Source organism: Erythrolamprus reginae, chromosome 1, assembly GCF_031021105.1.
Source record: "Erythrolamprus reginae isolate rEryReg1 chromosome 1, rEryReg1.hap1, whole genome shotgun sequence".
Classification (NCBI taxonomy): Eukaryota; Metazoa; Chordata; class Lepidosauria; order Squamata; family Dipsadidae; genus Erythrolamprus; species Erythrolamprus reginae.
Window position 1 is genome coordinate 398,266,090 of NC_091950.1, and position 23,965 is coordinate 398,290,054.

Below are 23,965 nucleotides of genomic sequence, written 5' to 3' on the forward strand. Positions count from 1 at the left end.
TTCAGACCAAATTAAAGGTGGCAGAGTCTTAGAACTGTACTGTTTGGCAGGAATCATTAAAGACATTAAATCCAACAAGCTGTTCAACTCAGGAACCAAAATTAAAGTATCTCAGATACATGGTGCTAAGACATCCATTGCCATTCTTTCAACTTTTCTTTACATTTCTAGTCTCCTGATCATCTTTCTTGACTTTCTCTGAACCTGCTCATTGTTCTCGGAATCATCCTCAAAGGATTCCTCAGCCTTTTACAGTATTTAGAGCAGTGATCTGAACACAGCAGAAAAGAGTGGAACAATTATTTACTATGATTTAGAAATTCAGTTTCTGTTGATGTAGCTCCAAAATTGCAAGCCCCTTCTTGTCAGTAACCTCAAATTGCTTGCACATATTCCATTTGCAATTAATTGCTATACCCAGATTTTTTTCCACCATCTGGTATCATCTGTAAGTCGTGTTCTCAGTCCTCAAAAGAAGCATGATGATTGCGGCTTTGTCAAAACCACACTATACGGTATTTATATGTACCTGTATACTGATGTCAAATGCACATACAAAAGATCAGGACTTTAATCATACTGCCGTTTAAATTTTTCATTTTTATTTCCAAAGTAGATATCAGTATATTTATATACATCCATTGTGGACCTTGCTAGATATTTGACATCAACAGCTTTTTGGGGGTGGATAGGATCCATGCTGTGCTGATTGGTTTATTATAAAAGTTTTATATATTTGAGATAGGCAGCCATATAAATTTAATAAATAAATATGAAACAAATTGCCACTAGTGCTCTGCCATAATGTATTTAAGTTTGATCATGAGGTTTGGTTTTCTTGTGTTTTATATTTTTAGTTACACTTGTACTGTTATTTCTGTAAGTCACCCAGAGCCATTACAGGAATAAGAAAAATATAACCTTTATAAATTAGTACAAGGAAGAGCCAATCAATTTTGAAGTGGGGAGCATAAGTTCTATGCAACCACGAGCGAATGCTTGTGCATGTGTCACTAAATACTTTTTTCTTACATTTCATGTAATATTTAAATAAACCTTGCAAAATCGCCCTATTTATTTCCAAAGAAAACTTTTGACCGCTGCCCTTGGCTAACCAAGCTTCCAAGTAAAGCATGTTTATTTTCTATGGCAATGATACAAACTCCTAACTTTTTAGATCCTGAATCTTCAGCGAGCTCCAGGACTTCCTTGTGAATAAAATATGTTAAAGGTTTTAAGAATCGCTTGTCAAAACTTTTTTGCATGCTTTCTGGAGAAAGACTACCTGGGGCTACCTTTGAAAAGTGTTCGGAAACTTCAGATCGTGCAGAATCCGGCCACGAGAGCTATCACAGGCCTCCCTAGGTACGCCAATGTCTCGTCAACACTCTGCGGCTTGCATTGGCTGCCGATCAGTTTCCGGTCACAATTGTGTGGCAATGACCTATAAAGCCCTACATGGCATTGGACCAGAATACCTACGGGACTGCCTTCTGCCGTACGAATCCCAACGGCCGATTAGGTCCCACAGAGTTGGACTTCTCCAGGTCCCGTCAACTAAACAATGTCGTCTGGCAGGACCTAGGGGAAGAGCCTTCTCTGTGGCGGCCCCGGCCCTCTGGAATCAACTCCCCCCAGAGATTTGAATTGCCCCCACCCTCCTTGCCTTCCATAAGATGTTGAAGACCCATCTATACCGCCACGCATGGGGGGATTGACCTCTTCCCTTACTTTTCCTGGCTCAACATATGAGATTGGTATGATTGTTTTAGAATTGTTAGTTTTTTATAATAATGGGGTTTTTAATATAGTTTATATTGGATTTGTATTTATTGTATCTATTGTTGTTGTGAGCCGCTCCGAGTCCTGGGAGAGGGGTGGCATACAAATCTAATTAATATTAATAATAATAATAACAACAACAACAACAACAACACCAAAGACAAATTCCTTGTGTGTCCAATCACACTTGGATTCTATTCTATTCTATAAACCAGTGTTTCCCAACCTTGGCAACTTGAAGCTATTTGGACTTCAACTCCCGGAATTCTGGGAGTTGAAGTCCAAATATCTTCAGTTGCCAAGGTTGGGAAACACTGCTATAAACCACATCAGTGCATAAGTGCAGCAGCGTGCCTAGTACCGTCCCTGTCCTAATGTTTCCCTCTTATTAGTACCCATCTTATTTATATTAACAGCGTTTTATCTATGGATACCAGCAATACGTACTTGATAAATAAAATAAGTAATATAAATCTTATCCCAATACCGCTTCCTTCACAATTCATTAAGTTTTTCGCTTCCGAGTACTTACCCATGTCTTCTCTCCCAAGCAGCAATTCCCGATCCTACCGAGCGATGTTTTTGTTCAGTCCTCTCGGGATCGCTGGGGCTGGGAGGGGTGGTCATTCCCAAGCAGCCCCATTAGTGGCCCCACGAGCTCGCAGGCTCAGCCATTTTGCACACTTTCCACCCCCGGCATGCTGGGAAGAGGATGTTAACCTTTCAGTGGCTGGAGGGAAACTACCGGCGATCGCTGCAAAACTCTTTCCCCCTCTCCAAAGCGTGCACGTTTTAAATCGGGAAATAAAGCAACATCTTCTGTCTCCAGGAGAGTTGGAGAGGAGATCCGCGCATTTAAATAACACGGATCCTCCTAAATGCTTCGTGTTGGAAAGAGTGGGGAGACCATTGAGCCACGATGGGATGGTTACGTTTAGAGTTCGTTCTGTCAATCAACCATCCACTAAAGTGATTAAAGAGCCGGGGGGGGGAGGTTTATGAAGAAATCACAACTGGCTAGTACATTGAAATAATTTAAAGTCAAATGAAGGCGAACGTACGTTTTTCCCAGGATAATGTTGCAGGATCCGATCTAGGTCGATCATCCAGACGGTTTTCCAAGCTTTCCGGCTCATGCTGGAGCCCATCCTCAAGGAACTTCTCTCTAGCAGCTTGGATCTGTGGCCGGAAAACTAAACCTCGAGTCTCTCTCTCTCTCTCTAATCTATCTACCTATCTATCTATCTATCTAATCTTCCTACCTACCTATCTATCATCTATCTAATCTACCTATCTAATCTACCTACCTACGTATCTATCTATCTATCTATCTATCTATCTATCTATCTAATCTAACTACCTTCCTACCTTCCCAGCTACCTACCTACCCACCTACCCATCTATCTATCTTATCGTGGTGTAGGGTCTCTTGCTTGAGCAGGGGTTGGACTAGATGACCTACAAGGTCCCTTCCAAATCTAATGAATGAATGAGTGAATGAATGAATGAACATCCATCCATTCAATTTGTATGTCGTCCAACTCCTTAGGAGGCTCACAACCAAAGATAAAACATAATACAAAATAGAATAGAATAGAATTCTTTATTGGCCAAGTGTGATTGGACAAACACAGAATTTGTCATTGGTGCATATGCTCTCAGTGTACATAAAAGGACCAGATACATTTGTCATGAATCATGAGGTACAATACTTAATGATTAACATAGGGGTCAAATAAGCAATGAAGGAACAATATTATTGAAAACCGTAAGGATACAAGCAACAAGTTAAGAGTCATACAGTCATAAGTGGGAGGAAACATTATTATTATAATATTAAAACCTCTAAAAAACAATTTAAAAACAATTTAAATCCAACAGTTTAAAAATAAAAAACATTTTTAAACACGATTATATGAATGTGCACAGCGACAAGTCCAAGCTCATCAATTCATGGATTTGAAGACAGTTCGTCCTAAGCAACCGGGCTGGCTATTTATTATTTTTCTTTATTTTTTTAACCCTAAAAACAATTTGTACTACTTGCACTTTTGATTAAACCTCCGCAAAAAAAGTCAGATCTATAAACTTCGGGTGTGTGTTTGTTTATTTTTAAAGCGGTCCCCCCGATAAACCCTTTCAGTCCCCGTGAGGTCACTTTTCAACGGGGAACCATTCATCCTCAGGGTTAGTTTCCCACCCGGGTGGAGTTAAGGACGGACTTTTTGGGGGGAGGGGGGGAGACAGTTCCCGCGAGATTTCGGGCACGTGTGTGTCGTCATAACGCAGTGGCGGAAAAGGCTCAGCTGTTGGCTTACTATCCCGTCGGTGGCCGAGACTTGGAGTGTCATGGCGATCTTCACGCCCACTAACCAGATTCGCTTGACCAATGTGGCCGTCGTGCGGATCCGACGAGCGGGGAAGCGTTTCGAGATTGCCTGTTACCGGAACAAAGTCGTGGGCTGGCGGAGCGGCGCGTGAGTGGGGCCGGGGCCTGGGCCGCAGGGAGAGGAAGAGAAAAAAATCCCCTCGGGTCCCGCTGACATTTCACAAAGCCAGAGTTTCTGAGCTTACGCAGAGTGCGAGACTAGTCTAAATAAATAACCAATCAGTAAATCCAGGGTTGGTGTTTGTTTTTGTTTTCAATTTTGCAACTCTTCTTTAAGTTAGCAACTTGACTTAAAATGTTTACTTTTAAGCATGTGCAAATCGCAGGGGCTTAAATAGCAATAGCATTTAGACTTATATACCGCTTCATAGTGCTTTTACAGACCTCTCTAAGCGGTTTGCAAAATCAGCATATTACCCCCAACAATCTGGCTTCTCATTTTACCCACCTTGGAAGGCTGAGTCAGCCTTGAACAGGTGGTGAGATTTGAACTGCTGAACTACAGCTAGCAGTAAGCTTGAAGTAGCCTGACAGCAGTTCAGCAGTTCAAATCTCGCCACCTGCTCAAGGCTGACTGAGAAAATTGCACTGGGACTTGGTTTATTTCTCAGATGCTATTTAGAACGCTGACACCTGCAGTGCTGCACTCTAACCACTGGGCCACCCTGACTCTTTCTTTAAACTCTGAACTTTGTTGTTGTTATAAATCAACTACAGTACTTACACCTCTGTATTCATCTTATTTATATAAGTATTGTCTGCTAACCACAGTTCCTGGAACAACATAAACACAGAGTAGTATGATAAAGAATAAGTAAATAGATCAGAAGGGCATAGTATACTATAGAATAAATTCAAGCTTGAGTATTATTTCAATTTATATAGCTGCCCATTTCATTCCTGCATGAATTTATTACATGCAGGACAAAGTAAATAAATGGTTATTATAGGAAACAAAATATGATGAAGGTGCTTTGCCTTAACCATGTTTTGTTCTAGTTTTATATAATGTGCAATAATTTAGATAATTTGCCTTAGTTATCTGAATGTACCTTTTTCAAACTTGTCATCCTTCTGACAGTTATGATAAAGAACCTTATGACATAGAATTCACTCCCAAGTGGAGTATAGTGTAAACTTTTGTTTTAATTATTTAAGTTTCTATTCCCCTGTTTGCATTGCAAAGCAAAAAAGATAAATCTATGCAATGTATTGCCTTGTAACATCTAGCCCATCGCCTGCACGCAAGAATTTTCAAAAGGTCCTTCTTGGAAAACTTAATAGATAGATTTCGTTTTGAAAAGACATTACCTCATATGTCTTTAAAGGAAATAGTATTTTGAATCAGGTCTGATCTTAGACTTATATACCCCTTCACAGTGTTTTACTGCCCTCTTTAAGAAGTTTACAGTCAGGATATTGCCCCCAACAATTTGGGTCTTCATTTTACTTACCATGAAGGAGGAAAGACTGAGTCAACCTTGAGCCAGTCAGGATCAAACTGCTGGCAGTCAGCAGAGTTAGTCTGCAATATTGCATTTTAACCACTGCAGCCCAGTAGTTAGAATGCAGTGGTTTGGATGGAAACTAGCAACCAGTACAGTATGGTACAGTGAAAAGGTGGTCTCACAGTGTGTATCTTTGAATACATTCCCATGTAGCCCAATGATCAGTACATGAGATAGTGCCTTCAGGGCATCTAGAGATAAGTAGTGTTGAAGCACAGCACTTAATCAAATTTGGGTGAAACCACTAAAACCATAGCTTCAACCTGCTGCCAAAAGAGGAGCTGCAGGTTACAATCATATCTTTCAATGGAGGCAAAACCTCACTAAGTAGTGGTAATTACTGAGTCAATATTATTGGATAGCTATCTCTTTACTGATAAACAGCAGTTAGGATTTTGCCTTTGAGTAGTATTGCTTTCTTTAACTAATATTTTTAGCTGATTACAAGCTTGTTGCTTGACAATATGTCATTGCCAGTTGAGACAGAACTCTACAATTATTCACTACATTATCCTGCTTATGGAATGTAGCATTTAATTTGATTCCTCTGTCATAGTAATAGAATCAAAGGTAATTTTAAAGAGCAGTAATGAATATAGCAGTAACACTACCTAAATATTTTGGTTCTTTGCGTGCCTTGTTTAGAATGTGCTTAACAAGTAAAATTAATTTTCTAGTGAAAAGGACCTCGATGAAGTATTGCAGACACATACAGTCTTTGTGAATGTCTCTAAAGGCCAAGTGGCAAAGAAGGAAGACCTCGTCAAAGCTTTTGGCACGGATGATCAGACGGAAATCTGCAAAACAGTAGGTATTGAAACTGTGCGAAAATAATATTTTTTTGTCTAATTTTATCTTCAACTTTTTAAAGGCAATTCAAACAATATATCAGAAAGATAGTAGAACTATGATCCCTTTGTGTTAGATCAGCCTTGGGTCAGTGTTCAGGGCAGAAGTCCTCAGTCCCTGGTCTGTGGACCAGCATCGGGCTGCTGCATGCCAGCAACCGGGCCGCACAAACAATCAAAGCTCCATCCATGGGATGCAGATAGCACATAAAATAATGCCCTCTCCGGTCTAAGGAAAAACCTTTCTCCATGGAAGTGGTCCCTGGTGAGATTGGGGTCCTTTGGTTTAGGTACTGTTGAGACCGATAAGCTATTTAAAGTGATTTGGGCTCAAGTATAATAAGATCTGGCCCAAAATCAGCCTGGGGGTTTTCATGGCTGAGAATGGACTTCTTTCTAGCTCTTCAGTCCTTGTCCAATGCTATGCTACATTGCTATACTCTTTTTAAAAATATTTCAAAAATTGAACTCAAGCAGAAAAGAAAAAAATTATTTCACAGCTTCATCCCATATTGGTGGTTCTGTGAGAAGGTTAAAATGTTATGCAGTTTATGCTCTGATTTAAAAATTTGGTCTTCCATAGCATTGTTGATATTATTAATTAAATTGTTTGCTACCCGTTTGCAAAGCAGTTCCTATGGTCAACAGTCAATGCTCATTTTACATTTATTCTTAATGGCAGTGCTTACTCAGCCTTTGATCATTGCCAAACTGTAACAGGGTAAATGCTGCTTAGTACTTGGATGGGAGAGTATTAGGAAGTTTCAGATTATAGACTGGAAAGGCAAAATCCTGAAAGAATGACAAGCCCGGACAAACAAAATAGTTTTCTTGCCAAGGCTTTTCAAAAGTGGTTTGCCATTACCTCCTTCCTAGGACTGAAAGAAAGCACCTGGCCCAAGACCTTCTTTATTACTGCTCCCAAAACTATACAGACATCTCCATGAAATAACCAAGGGTGAAACTTATTTTTTCCCCAAACACACTGCTAAAAAAATAATTCTATCACTGTTGTCAAACTATTCACTAAGGCTCCATTACTATTACTATTAGTCTTCTCATCCTTCCTATCACCCATGTTTGTTTTTATAATAGGGGTTTAAGTTGTTTTTTATTATTGGATTGTACATGTTGTTTTTATTATTGTTGTTAGCCGCCCTGAGTCTACGGAGAGGGGCGGCATACAAATCCAGTAAACTATTAATTATTATTATTATCTCCTTCCACTTATGACTGTACAACTGTAACTTTTTGCTTGTATCCTTATGTATATTAATATTGTTTCCTGATAGCTTATTTGTACTCTGACAATCATTAAGTGGTTTTTTTTACACTGTCAAACTATTTACTAAGTCTGCACTATTACTACTAGTTTTTCCCCATCATTTCTATCACCCCTTTCCTCCCACTTATGTCTGTATGACTGTAACTTGTTGCTTGTATCCTTAAGATTTTTATTAATATTGATTGTTTCCTCATTGCTTATTTGACCCCTATGATAGTCATTAAGTGTTGTACATCATAATTCTTGACAAATGTGTCGTTTTCTTTTATGTACAGAGAGCATATGAACCAATGACAAATTTCTTATGTGTCAAATCAAACTAGGCCAATAAAGAATTCTATTCTATTTAATTAATGTGAGGCAGTCATTATTTCTACTTTGTAATTTGCAAAGATTTTTTAGGACAGCCATTCTTCTAAGATTTATAAACAGTCTAGAAAGCTGAATCAGAATTCTGATGACAATGCATAAAGCATCTTCTGAATGTGCAAAAAGCCATCCTAATAAACTTTTTTTTTTGTTTCAGATCTTAGCCAAAGGGGAATTGCAGGTCTCTGATAAAGAACGCCACACTCAGCTGGAACAGATGTTTCGAGACATTGCAACGATTGTTGCAGACAAATGTGTCAATCCAGAAACCAAGAGACCCTACACGGTCATCCTTATAGAAAGAGCTATGAAGGATATACATTATTCAGTCAAGCCTGGGAAAAGTACCAAGCAGCAGGTAGATGATCTCCGAAGGAAGCCACTTTGTGCCTACAAATTCTATGCATGAGGAAACACTAGCTTTTGTCTTTACAGGTAGTCCTCAACTTATGATTGGTCACTTAATGGCAGTTCAAACAATAGTTGAAAATTAGGACATGTTTGGAATGGGTGTATTACTGCCTCTAAAATACTTCTGGCCATCATAAAATGTGCCCCACACTCAATACATGGTCATGCAATCACATTTCCAGCACTTGACACCAGGTTAGGTTGGTACATAACAATAGCGGATCTTCCGCTATTGATACCTGAAGAATGCTTAAAGTTGTAGATTGGTAACATTAAGTGTGCATTGCATTTTGTAGAATTTCCTTCAATGTCTCTTAACACAATACTGTGCCAATCGTTGTATGAATGGATATTTTCAAACTCGGCATTTTTAAATCCTGAAGATACTGTTATTAATTCTGGAAAATATTAAAATTTCCATCATACAAACTAAGGGTTTACTTATGAGAAAGTATAAAACCACTTGGGTATAGTGGAGAAACTGCACAGAAAACAGTAACAGTCCTGCAACATCTAAAAATCAAAACTGTATTGCTATCCTTCGTCAAATAGGGCTGTCAAGACAGGAAGTTAGGCCTCAATGGGAAGAGAGTTTCAGTTGAAATCATTGCAAGAAAAAGACCATTATCTATTTTGTTTCGCTTTTCTCATGATAAGGATTAAGGCTAGGTGCACTCACATTTGGAGGCATTATCTAAAACTATTCTGCAGAATTAGAAAGTAATATAAAATAGTATGATATTCTGGCACCAATGATTCCACCAACCATTTGATCTCCGTATTTCTTTTTTCAAAAGGCAAATTCTCCCTAGCTTTTAGAAGGACATAAGAATAGTATCCACTCTTGCCTCACAAGTCAAGTTGGTGCAAAGGAAGAATGCTTCCCATCTCACAATTGGAGGGGACGGAATTATAGCAATGCTTAGATACTGTGTTAATCTATTAAAATTAATAGTTTGCGCTGCTGTACTTCTCATGCTTGCAATTCAATTCTGAAAAGGCAAGAGCTCTTCTCACCAGCTCCATTTGACTGGATGGAAGATTGCCCTGCTGGTTAGTCTTGGATATAAAAATATGCTCAGCAGAACGATTTTCAGCAGAACAAATCTCATATATGGCTAAAAGTAGGAAATCAGATGTGAAGCAACTAAGTTTTTCCAGGTTATTTTTCCAAGGGGAGCAGGATAATGATGTAAAAATCAGTGCTTTGGTTATGGATTTCTCTGCAGGCTTTGGAAGTCATCAAGCAGCTGAAGGAGACAATGCAGATCGAGCGGGCACACATGAGGCTACGCTTCATCCTTCCTCAGAAAGAAGGCAAGAGATTGAAAGAGAAGTTGAAGCCACTGATCAAAGTAATCGAAAGTGAGGATTTTGATGAACAGCTGGAAATTGTAAGCAGCCCAGCGTCCTTTCCCCGGTCTTTATGTTTGTGGGAAAAGCTATTACTGTGCCTTTGGTTTTATACAAGAAGGTTTAGACTCCAAGTGTTGGAGAGTAGAAGTAAGGACTGATTTTTTACACTGCTGTCATTTGCATGATTGCTCGTAAAGGAAACCTCATTGGTTCTTGCAGATGTTTTAAAATGCATCGTAAGTCGTAAGGCAGTTTTGGTATATGAGCATTTAAGACTTCAGCAAAAGATAGGGATAAATTTGGTGAATTTCAGTGAATTGAAGTCTGGGTTTTTAATGTAGTTTTAATATATAGATATTCCAGTCCAATTCAGTGTTCTTTCTCCATTCCATTTAAAAAAATACCCTGGAGCTGGTAAAACTTCTAAAAGGAGTAAATCAGAATGATAACACTTCTTTGTGGGAGGCAGAACAGCTCTATGAAATTAACTATGGAATGGTGAAAACAGTGAGAGATGATCTAATTCTCACATTGCAAAAACTTGGGGTGACATGAGACTAGCAAGAAATTCAAAACAAGGACATTTATAGTATGCAAGTAGTTCTTGTTCAGTGACGACAGTTGGAAGCAGCAACCACTTAGTTGTTTAGTGGACCAATCACTAAGCAAAACCGCAACTGCTTATGATTTTACTGCAGCTTGCTTTTGCTTTACAGACCTGCAAATTATAGCAATAGTTCTTAGACTTATATACTTATAGACTTATATGCAAGCTCTTTCATTAAGCCGGGGTGGCGCAGCAGGTAGAGTGCTGTACTGCAGGCCACTCAAGCTGACAGTAGATCTGCAGGTCAGCGGTTCAAATCTCACCACCGGCTCAAGGTTGACTCAGCCTTCCATCCTTCCGTGGTGGGTAAAATGAGGACCCGGATTGTGGGGGCAATAGGCTGGCTCTGTTAAACAGTGCTATGGCTAACATGTTGTAAGCCACCCTGAGTCTAAGGAAAAGGGCGGCATAAAAATCAAATGAATAAATAAATAATACAGCTCTTTACAGACCCCTCTAAGCAGTTTACATAGACAGCATATTGCCCCCAGCAATCTGGGTCCTCATTTTACTGACCTCAGGATGGAAGGTTGAGTCAACTTGAACTGGTGAGAATTGAACTGCTAGCAGCCTGCAGTCAGCATATACTGTATATACAGTATACACTGCAGTATATACTGCGTTCTAACCAGTACATACTACATTCTAACCATTGCCCTTATACATACAAGGACTGGCCATAAAATTACTTTTTTCATCAGTGTTGCTAAACAGCAAGTGGTTGTTAAACAAGGGCTACTTGTATAACTTGCTATCACGTCACCAAGTAATTTAGAAGATTTAAGTGGCGATCTAATATATCCATAGAGAAGGGAGATTGTTAAACGGTTTTGCCCCATTGGAGCTAAACATCACCGAACTACAGTAGCAGAGGGGTGGTCAGGGAGGTACGGCAATGGGAATAAATAAAGGGATGACTATCATTTTTATACCTTTGTTTCTTGCAAGCATCTAGCTCAATGGTTCTCATCCCTGGGGATCAGCACCCCCTTGGGGATCGAACTATCGTTTCACAGGGGTTGCTTAAGACCATGACAAAAGACAAACTCCCCATGGTGTTAGGAACTAAAGTTTCTATTCTGGCACCTTGGAACATATTTTTACAATCCAACCAATCAGGCGTTTACAATGGGGGTGTCCCTCTGACCTTCCTGCCAATCATCTTTAAGCTCTGTTGGGAGAATTGCCACTAGAAATATGGTTTGGAGTCACCACAACATGAAGAACTGTATTAAGGAGTCACGGCATTAGAAAGGTTGAGAACTACTGATCTACAAATAATCCTTGACTTATGACTCCAGTGTTCCCTCGATTTTCGCAGGGGATGCGTTTTGAGACCGCCCGCGAAAGTCAAATTTCCGCGAAGTAGAGATGCGGAAGTAAATACACTATTTTTGGCTATGAACAGTATCCCAAGCCTTCTTTTAACATTTTAAACCCCTAAATTACAATTTCCCATTCCCTTAGCAACCATTTAGATTATTACTCACCATGTTTATTTATTAAAGTTTATTTTTAAAATGTTTTTTAAAGGCAGACGAAAGTTTAGCATTGACATATGACATCATCGGCCGGGAAAAACCGTGGTATAGGGGGGGAAACCGCAAAGTATTTTTTAATGAATATTTTTGAAGAACAGTGGTATAGACGTTCCGCGAAGTTCGAACCCGCGAAAATCGAGGGAACATTGTACTTATTCAGCAACTGTTCTGAAGTTAGTGCTGAACAAATGATAGTTAGGACTGGGTCTTGGGGATTCTGAGCATTCCAGAACGCCAGCAGTCATGTGATTGCAATCTGACTGCTTGGCATTGGGCTTGCCCTTTCAGGCAGTTGAAGCACCCTAGGAAGGCCTGATTGCCATTTGTGACCTCTGCCAGCTCTTCCAGAAGGTCAGTTAGGAAAGCTGGTAGGGAAGGTCACAAGTCATTGAGATAAATCTTCCCTCTCTCATATCCCCTGCCTGATTTCTGCCATGCCTCCTTTTCGCACCTTCCCTGCGCTTCCCTCACTCTTGTGTGTCAGAAACTTCAGATCGTGCAGAATGCAGCTGCGAGAGCAGTCATGGGCCTACCCAGGTATGCCCATGTTTCACCATCACTCCGCAGTCTGCATTGGCTGCCGATCAGTTTCCGGTCACAATTCAAAGTGTTGGTTATGACCTTTAAAGCCCTTCATGGCACTGGACCAGAATATCTCCGAGACCGCCTTCTGTCGCACGAATCCCAGCGACCGATTAGGTCCCACAGAGTGGGCCTCCTCCGGGTCCCGTCAACTAAACAATGTCGGTTGACGGGTCCCAGGGGGAGAGCCTTCTCTGTGGCGGCACCGACTCTCTGGAACCAACTCCCCCCGGAGATCAGAACTGCCCCTACTCTTCCTGCCTTCCGTAAACTCCTCAAAACCCACCTTTGCCGTCAGGCATGGGGAAACTAAACATCTTCCCCTGGGCACGTTGAATTTATATATGGTATGCTTGTGGGTGTGTGTGTATGTTAGTATAGGGGTTTTTCTTAAATTTATAATATTTTAATTAAATTGGATTATGTATTGGATTGTCTTTTCACTTGTTGTGAGCCGCCCCGAGTTTTCGGAGAGGGGCGGCATACAAATCCAAATAATAAATAAATAAATAAATAAATCTCCAAGCATTCCTCTATTTCTATTTCTATTTTTCTATTTATTAGATTTGTATGACACCCCTCTCCGAGGAGTCAGAGCGGCTCACAACAAACAATACAATATTAATTAATTAATTAGATTTGTATGCCGCCCCTCTCCGGAGACTCGGAGCGGCTCACAATAACAAAACCGTACAAATCCAATAGTTTAAAACAATTTAAAACCCTTAATATAAAAAACAATCATACATCTCATAAACAATATACAAATCCAACATTAAAAACAATATTTTAAACCCTTATTAAGAACAATCATGCAATCCAAACAAATCATACATAGTGGAACAGCCCAGGGGTATATTAATTTCCTAATGCCTGGTGACTAATGTGGGTTTTCAGGAGTTTGCGAAAGGCAAAGGTGGGGGCAGTCCTAATCTCCGGGGGGAGTTGATTCCAGAGGGTCGGGGCCACCACAGAGAAGGCTCTTCCCCTGGGTCCCGCCAGACGACATTGTTTTGTCGACGGAACCCGGAGATGGCCAACTCTGTGGGACCTAATCGGTCGCTGGTATTCGTGCGGCAGAAGGCGGTCCCAAAGGTATTCCCTATATTCTCTATTTTATAGTATTATAGTATTCTCTATATTCCTCACGCCTTTCTCCACTTGACAGAAGCCACTTACCTGCCTACCAATCTACAGTGGTACCTCGACATATGAGTTTAATTCGTGCCAGAGCCGAGCTCGTATGTTGATCAATTCGCATCTTGAACGAATGCATTTAGATTTTGCTTTTCGCGCCGAGATAACTGGAAACATGGAATTCTTGCGCCACCTAGTGGACGCTCGGCTCGTATCCCGAATTTGAGCTCAGGTGTCGAACAGAAATTTTGCTCGCGTCTTGGCTCGTAACTTGGAATACTCGCATGTGGAGCAGCTTGTATCTAGAGGTACTACTGTACTTGCAAGATGAGGCAGCAGCCATGCATGTCTATGCGACGTTTCGGTGAAATCACATTCACCATCTTCAGGCTGGAGTTCCAATCTTTGTGTTGTTGTAACATAGACGCATAGACATGCAAAACATTACACAGGGCAAAACCCGAACTCAGAACAATCTACATACATATACCCGTGAAAATTTACGAAAACAAATATATATATATATATATATATATATATATATATATATATATTTGTTCTGAGTTCGGGTTTTGCCCTGTGTAATGTTTTGCATGTCTATGCGACGTTTCGGTGAAATCACATTCACCATCATCAGGCTGGAGTTCCAACATTACACAGGGCAAAACCCGAACTCAGAACAATCTACATACATATACCCGTGAAAATTTACGAAAACATATATATATATATATATACACACACACACACACACACACACACACACACACACACACCACATATATATATATATATGCAGAATAACACAGGAGGACTAGATAAGACATCAGAGTCTATTGTGGCAATTTAATGAACCAGATAAATGATGAGGACATGTTTGTATAAAACAGTAGTTTACTCTTCAGTGAAAAATATCTTCAGTCTTCTATACACAGGAACTTTACATCAGCTATATTCAACTTACTTACAAGTAGATATTCAACCAATCCGCCTCGAGTCTTCGGAGATGGGTGGCATACAAATCTAATAAAACTTAAACTTAACTTACAAGTAGATCCAAAACCAATCCAGGTTTCTAGTAGATACTAAACCAATCCAGGTTTCTTTGTATCACTATCTCAGTTCTACTGAATATCTAACTCACGCTCAAACTGCTCCAGTCAGCCAACTAACAACCACTATCAACAGCAAACCACCCCAATGACCACAAAGGAATGGTGAAGTTGATCTGCATCTTATAATGCCCTGGCCCAATCAGGTTGCAGTTCACACCCAATGACTCAGCATTAGCATGCTTATTACATTCCACCTTTTATCTTATATGGTAAGGTAAAGGAAAGGCATCCTAGAATTGCCTCATTGAGGATTGACCTTTGCTTTTTTCCATTTGAGGGTTCATATAGTTATCCTCTGCTTCTTCCCCAAAATTTGATGGTTGGTATCAACTAAAGTACTTTACGTTCTGCTTTTCACCTTATATGGTACTACAATGAAATATTACCCAGGATTGCTAAACCTGACCTGCAACTTCCTGCCAGTTTTCTCAGTGACTTGGTTGCTTAAAGGAAGTTCCTTTTCCTAATTACGATGGGAACGACAACAATTGGGATGGCAGGGATTATCATGGCCAAGCGATGCAACCAAGGCTTTATGATAATGTCAGCAACAGAAATTCCAGGCCCAATTGCTGTCATAAGTCAAGGATTATCTCAGGGACCGCCTTCTGCTGCACGAATCCCAGCGACCAGTTAGGTCCCACAGAGTGGGTCTTCTCCGGGTCCCGTCAACTAAACAATACCGCTTGGCGGGACCCAGGGGAAGAGCCTTCTCTGTGGCGGCCCCGGCCCTCTGGAACCAACTCCCCCCAGAGATTAGAATTGCCCCCACCCTCCTTGACTTTCGTAAGCTACTTAAAACCCACCTCTGCCGCCAGGCATGGGGGAACTGAGATACTCTTTCCCCCAAGGCCTTTACAATTTTATGCATGGTATGTCTGTATGTATGTTTGGTTTTTATATTAATGGGTTTTTAATCGTTTTTAGTATTGGATTATTATTGTACGATTTTTTATTATTGCTGTTAGCCGCCCCAAGTCCTCGGAGAGGGGTGGCATACAAATCCAATAAATAAATAAGTACTTTGGGAAGGGAGATAATGGGTCTTATTCGCCAAGGCAGTTCTTTATAAGAAAGGGCCTTTCCAGTCTAATACAGTGCTAATGTTTCAGGTGTGCCTTGTGGATCCAGGCTGCTTCCGGGAGATTGATGATTTGATCAGGTGTGAAACCAAAGGCAAAGGAACCCTTGAAGTTCTCAGTTTGAAAGATGTCGAAGAAGGTGATGAACGCCTGGAATAATTGGGTGCCTGTGGTATCGCTGTGCAGACTATATTAAAAGGCATCGTAGAGTTGCCTCATTGAGGATTGGCCTTTGCTTTTTTTCCATTTGAGGGTTCATATAGTTATCCTCTGCTTCTTCCCCAAACTTTATGGTTGGTATCAACTAAAGGTACCTTATAAACCCACTTAGATTACCTGATAACAAAGGGACTTTACAGAGTTTATTCCTATGCTGATTGTTTTGAGTGTACCTGCAAAGTGACAATTTAATGTTAAGTGCCAAAATGCCTTCTTTTAAAAGCCAAAGGCTTCAAGGAAGGAATTGAATTCACATCCGAGTTAATAATCGGGTTTCCCTCAAAACAAGCACAGTAATGCCTGGATTTACCAGCAGGATTTTGAAACTGAAAGATAGATATCCATTGGTTGTTTTGAATGAAGTGAGAAGAGTTTAGTGCCTGCCTTTCCAAAGTCAGTCTTTATTGAGTTTGATCCAATTCTTTACTCCAGGCAAAATAGTAAAAATACTGACTTGACACTGAAACCAGACATTGTTCAGAAAGTTTATTTTTGGGGGGAAAGTACAATAACTTAATTTAGAAAACATTTGTTATAAAAAGACAACTTTTAAATCCAAGTAAAAGAACTAGTTTGGCTCCAGTGATATTTTAGCGTTATCTCTTGTTCTAATTTAATATTTAAGAGTGAGCCAAAAGGACAGAGACTAGTTCCTTATCAACACAAAACTCTAAAGTAAGTTTATTTCTTATGAGTAATAATAGAGCTGCTGTCAAAAATTTTAAAAAAACATTAATTGCCTGATACTTGTCATTTTCTTACAATCCTTGGAATTCATAGTGCAAAGTATAAGAGCATTCTTTGAGGAAAGCTACACATTTTATCTACTTAAGACACTTTTAAAATATATATTATAAACATAGATGTACAACATCACAATAATTTCTATTGTAGAATGTCAAATTTAAGTTTGGAAATTCTTGATTTTTAAAACGAATTCTCTAATGGATTATCTAAACCAAGTATAGTGTATAAGCTGTCATTAATATGCCAAGGAAGATACCAAAGCATAGGTTTGAGGATGGTTCCAAGATTCCTTTCCTTGGTTTATTTATTTTTTTAACAATAAGCACCTTCCAGCTATCATCCTAATCTCCAGCCCACAAATCACAGTAGTTTTTTGTGCCAAGGTGTTTTACTTACAAAGTTTGTCCTTATATGAATAAACTTCACTGCTTTCTCTTCCTCCAGACTTTTTTTTTTGCGATAAGCACTCTAATTTCCTATAACTTCACTTATGTGGCATAGATAAATAAAGTCATGTTTATTGATGACTCCACTGTGTTAGCAAGTGGTAAGGGACAAGGAAGACATTATGTAGCAGGCTTATCTTTGAGTTGTATTTCTCCTATCTTACTTAAAGATGAGAAGTTAAAGAATTGAGTTCTCTTCCAGAACCTCATAATTTTTTGGCTCTCTGTCAAATACTATGGGCTCAAATTCAGGAAATCTTACTGCTTTATCCATATATTTTAGTCCATTTTTCCAGCCCAAGTGCCCTCCCAAGTATCTGCATTTCTTAGAATTTAATAGCCAACATGGTCAAGGTTATCAATGCTGGGAGAAGCTATCTACCAATTCAGCGAGTCTTCAGATTGATGAAAGCAGTTTTAGTCCTTGTGGACTAAAACTGCTTTCATCAATCTGAAGACTCGCTGAATTGGTAGATAGCTTCTCCCTGTGGTAGGACTCAGTTCTGCAGCTGGCTTTTAATTTCATTAAACAGAATATGAGAAACTAAGCAATAGGGACAAATATTTCCCCTTTTTAAAAACTCGTACAGGCATCAACTTTTTTCCAGTGTCATCACTGTTACTATTCCCACTTTATTCCACAATTCAGAAATTAACTTCCAGTATCTTTTTTTAAACTGACACTAAAGATAACCACAATGCTATAATTCTGAGTATGGAGTAAATGACATAAGGTTGCCTGACAGTGGCTAACATATTCCCAGTAAGATAACCTCACCTAACTTAGGAACAGAAGATAAATTGAAAAAATATAGGCCAGTCGCCATTTCAATGGAACAGCTCACAAGGCATGTACCAAATGTGTTCTGTTTAGAAGTTGGCTTTATTCTCCTGGTTCAGGTACTATAAACTTCCATTGTGGAAATGGCAGCAGTGTTGAATGTGAAATGGTTGGTTTTCTGTCTAGCCCAGGTGTCAGCAACCTGCAGTTCTAGAGTCGCATGCCAGTCATTGGGCCCTCAGCTGTGGCTCCCTGTTGGGTGATCCCACCACTGGTTGACCCTGCCCTCACCCTCCCCATCACTCCTCACCTGGCCTAAGAAGGTAAGGGTGACGGCAAACGGCAGAGGATGGAGAAGCAGCCAGAGAAGTGACACAGAGAGAGATGCAGAGAGTTGTGGGGAGAGAAAGGGAGAGAGGTGGGGAGGAGAGATGTCAAAAGAGTTTTGCGGTTCCTGGTGGGGTTTTTTTAAGCAACTGGTTCTTTGCCCTAACGACTGGCAGAGTAGGCAAGAAATGGATCCAAATAGCTCTTTGAGTGTTTAAGGTTGCAGACCCCTGGTCTAGCCATTTGAAGCTTGTATGTGTGCAATATTGCAAGAAAGCATGGCTGCTGTAGGAAAAAGGTCATGAGCCTGCTGTGATTGGGAACAGCCAGTTGACACGTCAACTGGAATCAAGTAATTAAAAAACACCAGTGCCAAAAAAAGCTCCAACAGCAGTCTTCTGTTTTGGACTGGTTTGTAAGGGAAACCAAGCCTATTTCTAGCCTTATTCATTGTCTTATTTTCCTGCCGTTTCATTTCTCATAGAAAAGAGAAAAAAAATTGATGGATCATTCATGTTGCTTTGAATTGTAAGAAACATAAAACACAGATTTTTTTTATTTAGCTACTGGCATTAAAATAAGCGTATTCTCTTATTTCTTGTTCCAAACTCTTTTTCATAATAATAATAATAATAAAGTCATTCATTGTAGGACAGGCTACACGTTAAGTAACAGCACAGTCCCATGTTTGTGTTCCCAGAAGGAACACCTGTTGTAGTAATTAAAACTGGTTGCAATTCTTTTTGTGCCAGAATAATAAATACGTTTACATTTGAGCATAGAGTCTGTGAATAGGATCAGGCTCTTATTTTCAACAAAGCTGAATAAGCCCAACCCAGGTTTAGCTTAAGGACATAGATAGCATGTCCACTAATTCTGTTTTAATAAACAGATTTGGGCATTTAAAATTTTGTCTTTTAATCAGAAAAACAAGAACGTAGTAATAGTTGACCACTTTACAAAAATAAAAAATATCCGCAATCATAAATTTACATTTCTCCTTTTATGAAAAATTCTAAATGTACAGGACCTTAATCTAGTTAATTGTGATACAACCCCATTGCTTGTCCATGCTTTTAATGAAATTTAACAGCAAGTTCATAATTCTTCAATGAATATACAACTCAGTTCTTAACTCCCAAGTAACTTAATAGAATTGCTGATTTTGGGAACGTAGTAGAATAGTTCTGTTTGGATTTCTTAAGATTCTTCTTACATACGTTGGCATGACAAATCTTCAGTAACCCGATAGAAATGTTCAATTACCTTCAAGACAAGGGATATTAGACTTGCAGACTTAGATCTCTGGTTGGCTAGTATTACCTACAGTAGTTCTATATATGAATATGAGCACCACTTCCTAAAAATGAAAATAGAATATTTCCATTCTTATGCTTTCAGCATCAGCTGCATTTTTCCAGAATATGAAAGTAGTCAAGAAATCTTTGGATGGCTAACTTGAGTTGGTATCTGGTCGTTCTGTTGCTTCAGATGTAGATAACATCTGTTTTGTGCTGTTGAACCTAAGACACCATAAAGAAAGTATTAAGAAAGATATTTGGGTACAAGGCAAATAGACTACATAACTTAGAGCAGAGGGTTTGAAACATTTTAAAACAGAATAAAGGATGATATACAGTAATACCTCGACTTACGAATTTAATTGATGCGGGAAGGAGGCTCGTAAGTCGAAAAGCTCGTATGATGAAACATTGTTTCCCATAGGAATCAATGGAAAAGCGATTAATGCGTGCAAGCCCAAAAATCAGAAACCGGCCGCCACCACCAAAGGAGGCTTGAGCCTCCCGATCCTCCCTGCCCCTTTGCCATGCATGTCATCCTGCATGCAGGATGCCATGCAGTCAGGAAGGTCATCCGGCTCCCCCCCCCCCAGCCAAAAACACAAAGGCGGTCTGCCAGGTGGCTCCCCCCGCTCCGCGCCTCCTTTCTGTTTGTTTTGTCTCTGGGTCTGCGGAGGGAGGGAGGGAAGCAGAGCGGGGCGGCAGGCGAGGCGACCGCCTCTCCGTTCGCCAAGCACCGCGGGGAAGGAGGGAGAGAGAAGCAGACGGGCAGCAGCCGCGGCGGAGGCCCAGTCTCGCTCCGGGCTGTGCCCCCTCCGAGGGCTCACCGCCTGTCCCTGTCAGCGGCCCAGCCACCTTCACCCGCCCGGACAACCGCCAGCGGGGTTCCTCTGGAGGGGATCCTCCGGAGGGGCGCAGGGGAAGGGCTTGAGCCGCCGCCTTCTCCTTTCCCCGTGGGAGCGCCGCACCTCTTGTCTGCCCGGCACGAAAGGCACGAAACCGGTGCTCATGCCAGGCGGCCCGCCTGGAACGCCAGCAATGCCGCCGGGCCGATTGCCGGGCGGCGCGCGGAAGGAGGCAGAGGCGACGCTGCACCGGCCCCCTCAGGCCACTCCGTCCGGGATGGGGCTCCTCCGGAGGGACGCACGGGGGCTCCAGAGGAGCCCCATCCCGGGCGGAGCGGCCTGAGGGGGCCGGTGCTGTGCCGCCTTCGCCTCCTCCCGCGCCCTGCCCCCGCTCGGCAATCAGCCCGGCGGCATTGCTGGCGTTCCAGGCGGGCCGCCCGGCATGAGCACCGGTTTTGTGCCTCTCGGGCCGGGCAGACAAGAGGTGCGGCGCTCCCACGGGGAAAGGAGAAGGCGGCGGCTCAAGCCCTTCCCCGTGCCCCCCTCCGGAGGAGCCCCTCTGGCAGTTGTCCAGGCAGGTGAAGGTGGCTGGGCCGCTGACAGGGAGAGGCGGTGAGCGCTTGGAGGGGGCACAGCCCGGAGCGAGACTTGGCCTCGGCTCGTATCCCGAATTTGAGCTCGTAAGTAGAACAGAAATATCTCTCCCCTCCTAGCTCGTATCTCGAAATGCTCGTATATAGAGCAGCTCGTATATAGAGGTACTACTGTACTGCTTTAAAAAAGGCAACTGTGTAAAGAAACAGTCCAAAATTGATATTAGAATAGGAATAACACAGAATCTTTCACCACTTCCTACAGCCAAGAAGTGAAGAAACCACATTTAATAATGGATCAAATGTTCATATAAAACAGGTACATTGGTATTTGAAGGTGTTGAAACAAATATATATTTCTCTCTCTCTCTTTCTCTCTCCTCCTCCCTCCCACTCTTTCTTCTTTCCTCTCCTTCCCTCCAATTTTATGGCTATCATATTGACTCAGCATTTTCCTCTCCTTTTCCCTTCCATACTTGTTTTGAAAGTACTATTCTTGGATTTTTCTTTGGGAAAAGACAAATGAAAAAAAAAGTCAACATCGGATGAGGTAAATGTGAGATTAGTGAGGGAAAGATGATAGACAGACTGACTGACTGATAGGGAGTAGATCTATCAGCTGGACCCTGAACCTGTATGGTACTTACAAATTCAATGGCACATTGAAGATTGGAACAAGGAATAATTACCTTTTGGGTCCAGCTCATAAGAATCCCAAAGCATCGGTGTGGTTTTTAGAGCAGAAGCTCAAATCAATGGGTTAACTTAAACCTAGAGAACCAACTGTTGTATAAATACTTTGAGATATAGACAGAAGGAAAAGATTGGTAGATAGGACACATGGAATACAGAAAATAACATTCAAAGCCGGTTACCTTAATGTGCTTTCGGTGTCCTGTTTCCATGTTATTGATAACCAGGGGATGGGTTGGAAAAGAGTTTTCTGTTGCTGCGGTGGGCATTTTATTCTCAATCATGTTTAGCAGGCATGATGGTGAAAAGGGCTGTGACAGATCGTTAAACAGATCTGCTTCAAGGGTTTTCATCCAAACAGGGGCCTTTGAAAAAAGCAGTATATTAGCCATTAATTGAGGTTTTATGTCTATTCAGGATACCATGAAACATTCTGAAAGCCAAAAAAAGCAATTTAACGCCCTTGGTCTGGAAATTGTCCCTTTATGAAGGACTAAAGTGCTCTTGTGTGAAATGCACAAGCCATTATCTCCATAAGTCATAGTGGTTTAAATGGAACATGTATTGTGTTTAGTTTTTACCTTTAAAAAAAAGAACATGACAAGATCAACCGCGTTCAAGGAAAACCAATTAAAAATGTTCTACAGGTGGCACCTATCGCCAGAAAGACTTGCAAAAATGTTACCAAAAACCTCTCCAATATGTTGGAAGTGTAAAAAAGAAAGAGGCACGTTCTACCACCAATGGTGGACATGCACACAGGCATAAAATAACAAATTGGTTAAAAGAAATAGCAAATGAAGAAATCGGGGGGGAAACCAGAATTATATTTATTGGGTATTTTTAATAAAAAAATAGAAAAAGAAGTAAGATACCTAGTTATACATATACTAACAGCTGCCAGAATAGTATATGCCCAACAGTGGAAAACAGATAAAATACCGAAAGAAAACATAATAATTTAAAAAATACTAGACTGTGCGGAGATGGACAGGCTATCCAAAAGATTAGAGGGAAAAGAAGAATCAGATTACTATAAAACATGGGCAAAATTTTATGATTGGCTAAAAGAAAGAAAGAAAGAAAAATTTATGCAAAGCAACAAGTCAAATAAAAGAATTCAAAAATTAATATTATGCAAAAGAAGTGTAATTCTCTGATCAAATATCAAAAAAAAAATAGTGGGGAAATTTTCATTTCCCAAATGTTGTATATATATGTTTTTATGTATGTTTTTTTCCTTTGTCTTGTATGTCACAATTGTAAAAGAAAAAAGAAAAAAAAAGAACATGTATTATGTAATGTCAATGATTAGCATTAGGAATATTGTATTGGCTTGGATAATAATAAAATCAAGTCAGGATTCTAGGAAAATCCTGTTATTAAATTCAAGTGATTTTTTTCTTCTTCTGGAAAGTCACCTTCCAAAAACAATCAGGTTTAAGCATCTCTAAAAACAGCTTCATAGGGATAAACAATAGAAACAACTCATTCATTCTCCCTGAACGGATAGTTACCTAAAGATTCAGAAGATTAATTTCACATGTTGGGTGGTGGAACTGCCATTCAAGACATGACAGTGCAAGCTTCCACCTCCAAATCTGTGTATTTCAGATGGAGGAGGAAATGGGGAGAAGAATTTGTGTAGTGTAAGTAAAAGGACAAGTATTGGAGAGACTCGGAATCCTAGCCTAAGGGAATCTCCATTACTAAGGAAGAAGGGGTTGGGTATATACGATTTAGAAATCATTTTCAAATCTTTTGTAATAAAAGCCCATTGTTGGGAAGAACTGTGTAAAATGTTATCCCGTGTTTTCCCCACATTTCACTTAGTCACATTACCTTAGACATGTGAAAACATAAAGGAGGAAAAGAATTTCTAAATCAGAAAATAATTTAGTGGCGACAACAAGGAAAACATTCTGTAGGGATCTCCCAGAGCTTAGGGAATTTTGTTCTTTTGTCCTTAAAATTAAGGACAAAGAAAATAAGAATGGAACA

General features: G+C 40.4%; 3 protein-coding genes across 9 annotated transcripts in view; 1 reads left to right on the forward strand and 2 right to left on the reverse strand.

Annotated features, from left to right (window-relative positions):
* The window catches only part of TYW1 (tRNA-yW synthesizing protein 1 homolog), a 35,367-nt gene extending 32,667 nt beyond the window's left edge, over positions 1-2,700 (reverse strand). Inside the window, exon 1 of the mRNA XM_070735109.1 lies at positions 2,315-2,700. Within this exon, the coding sequence (XP_070591210.1) occupies positions 2,315-2,318 (4 nt within the window). The 5' untranslated portion in view covers positions 2,319-2,700. The remainder of the gene's footprint in view (positions 1-2,314) is intronic.
* A 1,284-nt stretch (positions 2,701-3,984) lies between these two features.
* On the forward strand, positions 3,985-17,416 carry SBDS (SBDS ribosome maturation factor). The gene is made up of 5 exons (XM_070735123.1): positions 3,985-4,259; positions 6,357-6,486; positions 8,339-8,539; positions 9,822-9,986; positions 16,043-17,416. The coding sequence occupies exons 1-5, from the start codon at positions 4,132-4,134 to the stop codon at positions 16,169-16,171; spliced, it is 753 nt and encodes a 250-aa protein (XP_070591224.1). The 5' UTR covers positions 3,985-4,131; the 3' UTR covers positions 16,172-17,416.
* A 1,636-nt stretch (positions 17,417-19,052) lies between these two features.
* Positions 19,053-23,965, reverse strand: part of LOC139157884 (merlin-like) — a 78,653-nt gene continuing 73,740 nt past the window's right edge. For 4 of the 7 annotated variants that reach the window (XM_070735118.1, XM_070735117.1, XM_070735119.1 and 1 more), the window contains 2 exons: positions 22,147-22,329; positions 19,053-20,055 (listed from right to left, as the gene is read on the reverse strand). In XM_070735118.1, coding sequence (XP_070591219.1) covers positions 20,020-20,055; positions 22,147-22,329 — 219 coding nt within the window. In that variant the 3' untranslated portion in view covers positions 19,053-20,019. Of the gene's footprint in view, positions 20,056-21,982; positions 22,330-23,965 lie in introns of those variants that run through there. The other 3 variants (XM_070735112.1, XM_070735110.1, XM_070735116.1) reach the window with 2 other exon arrangements.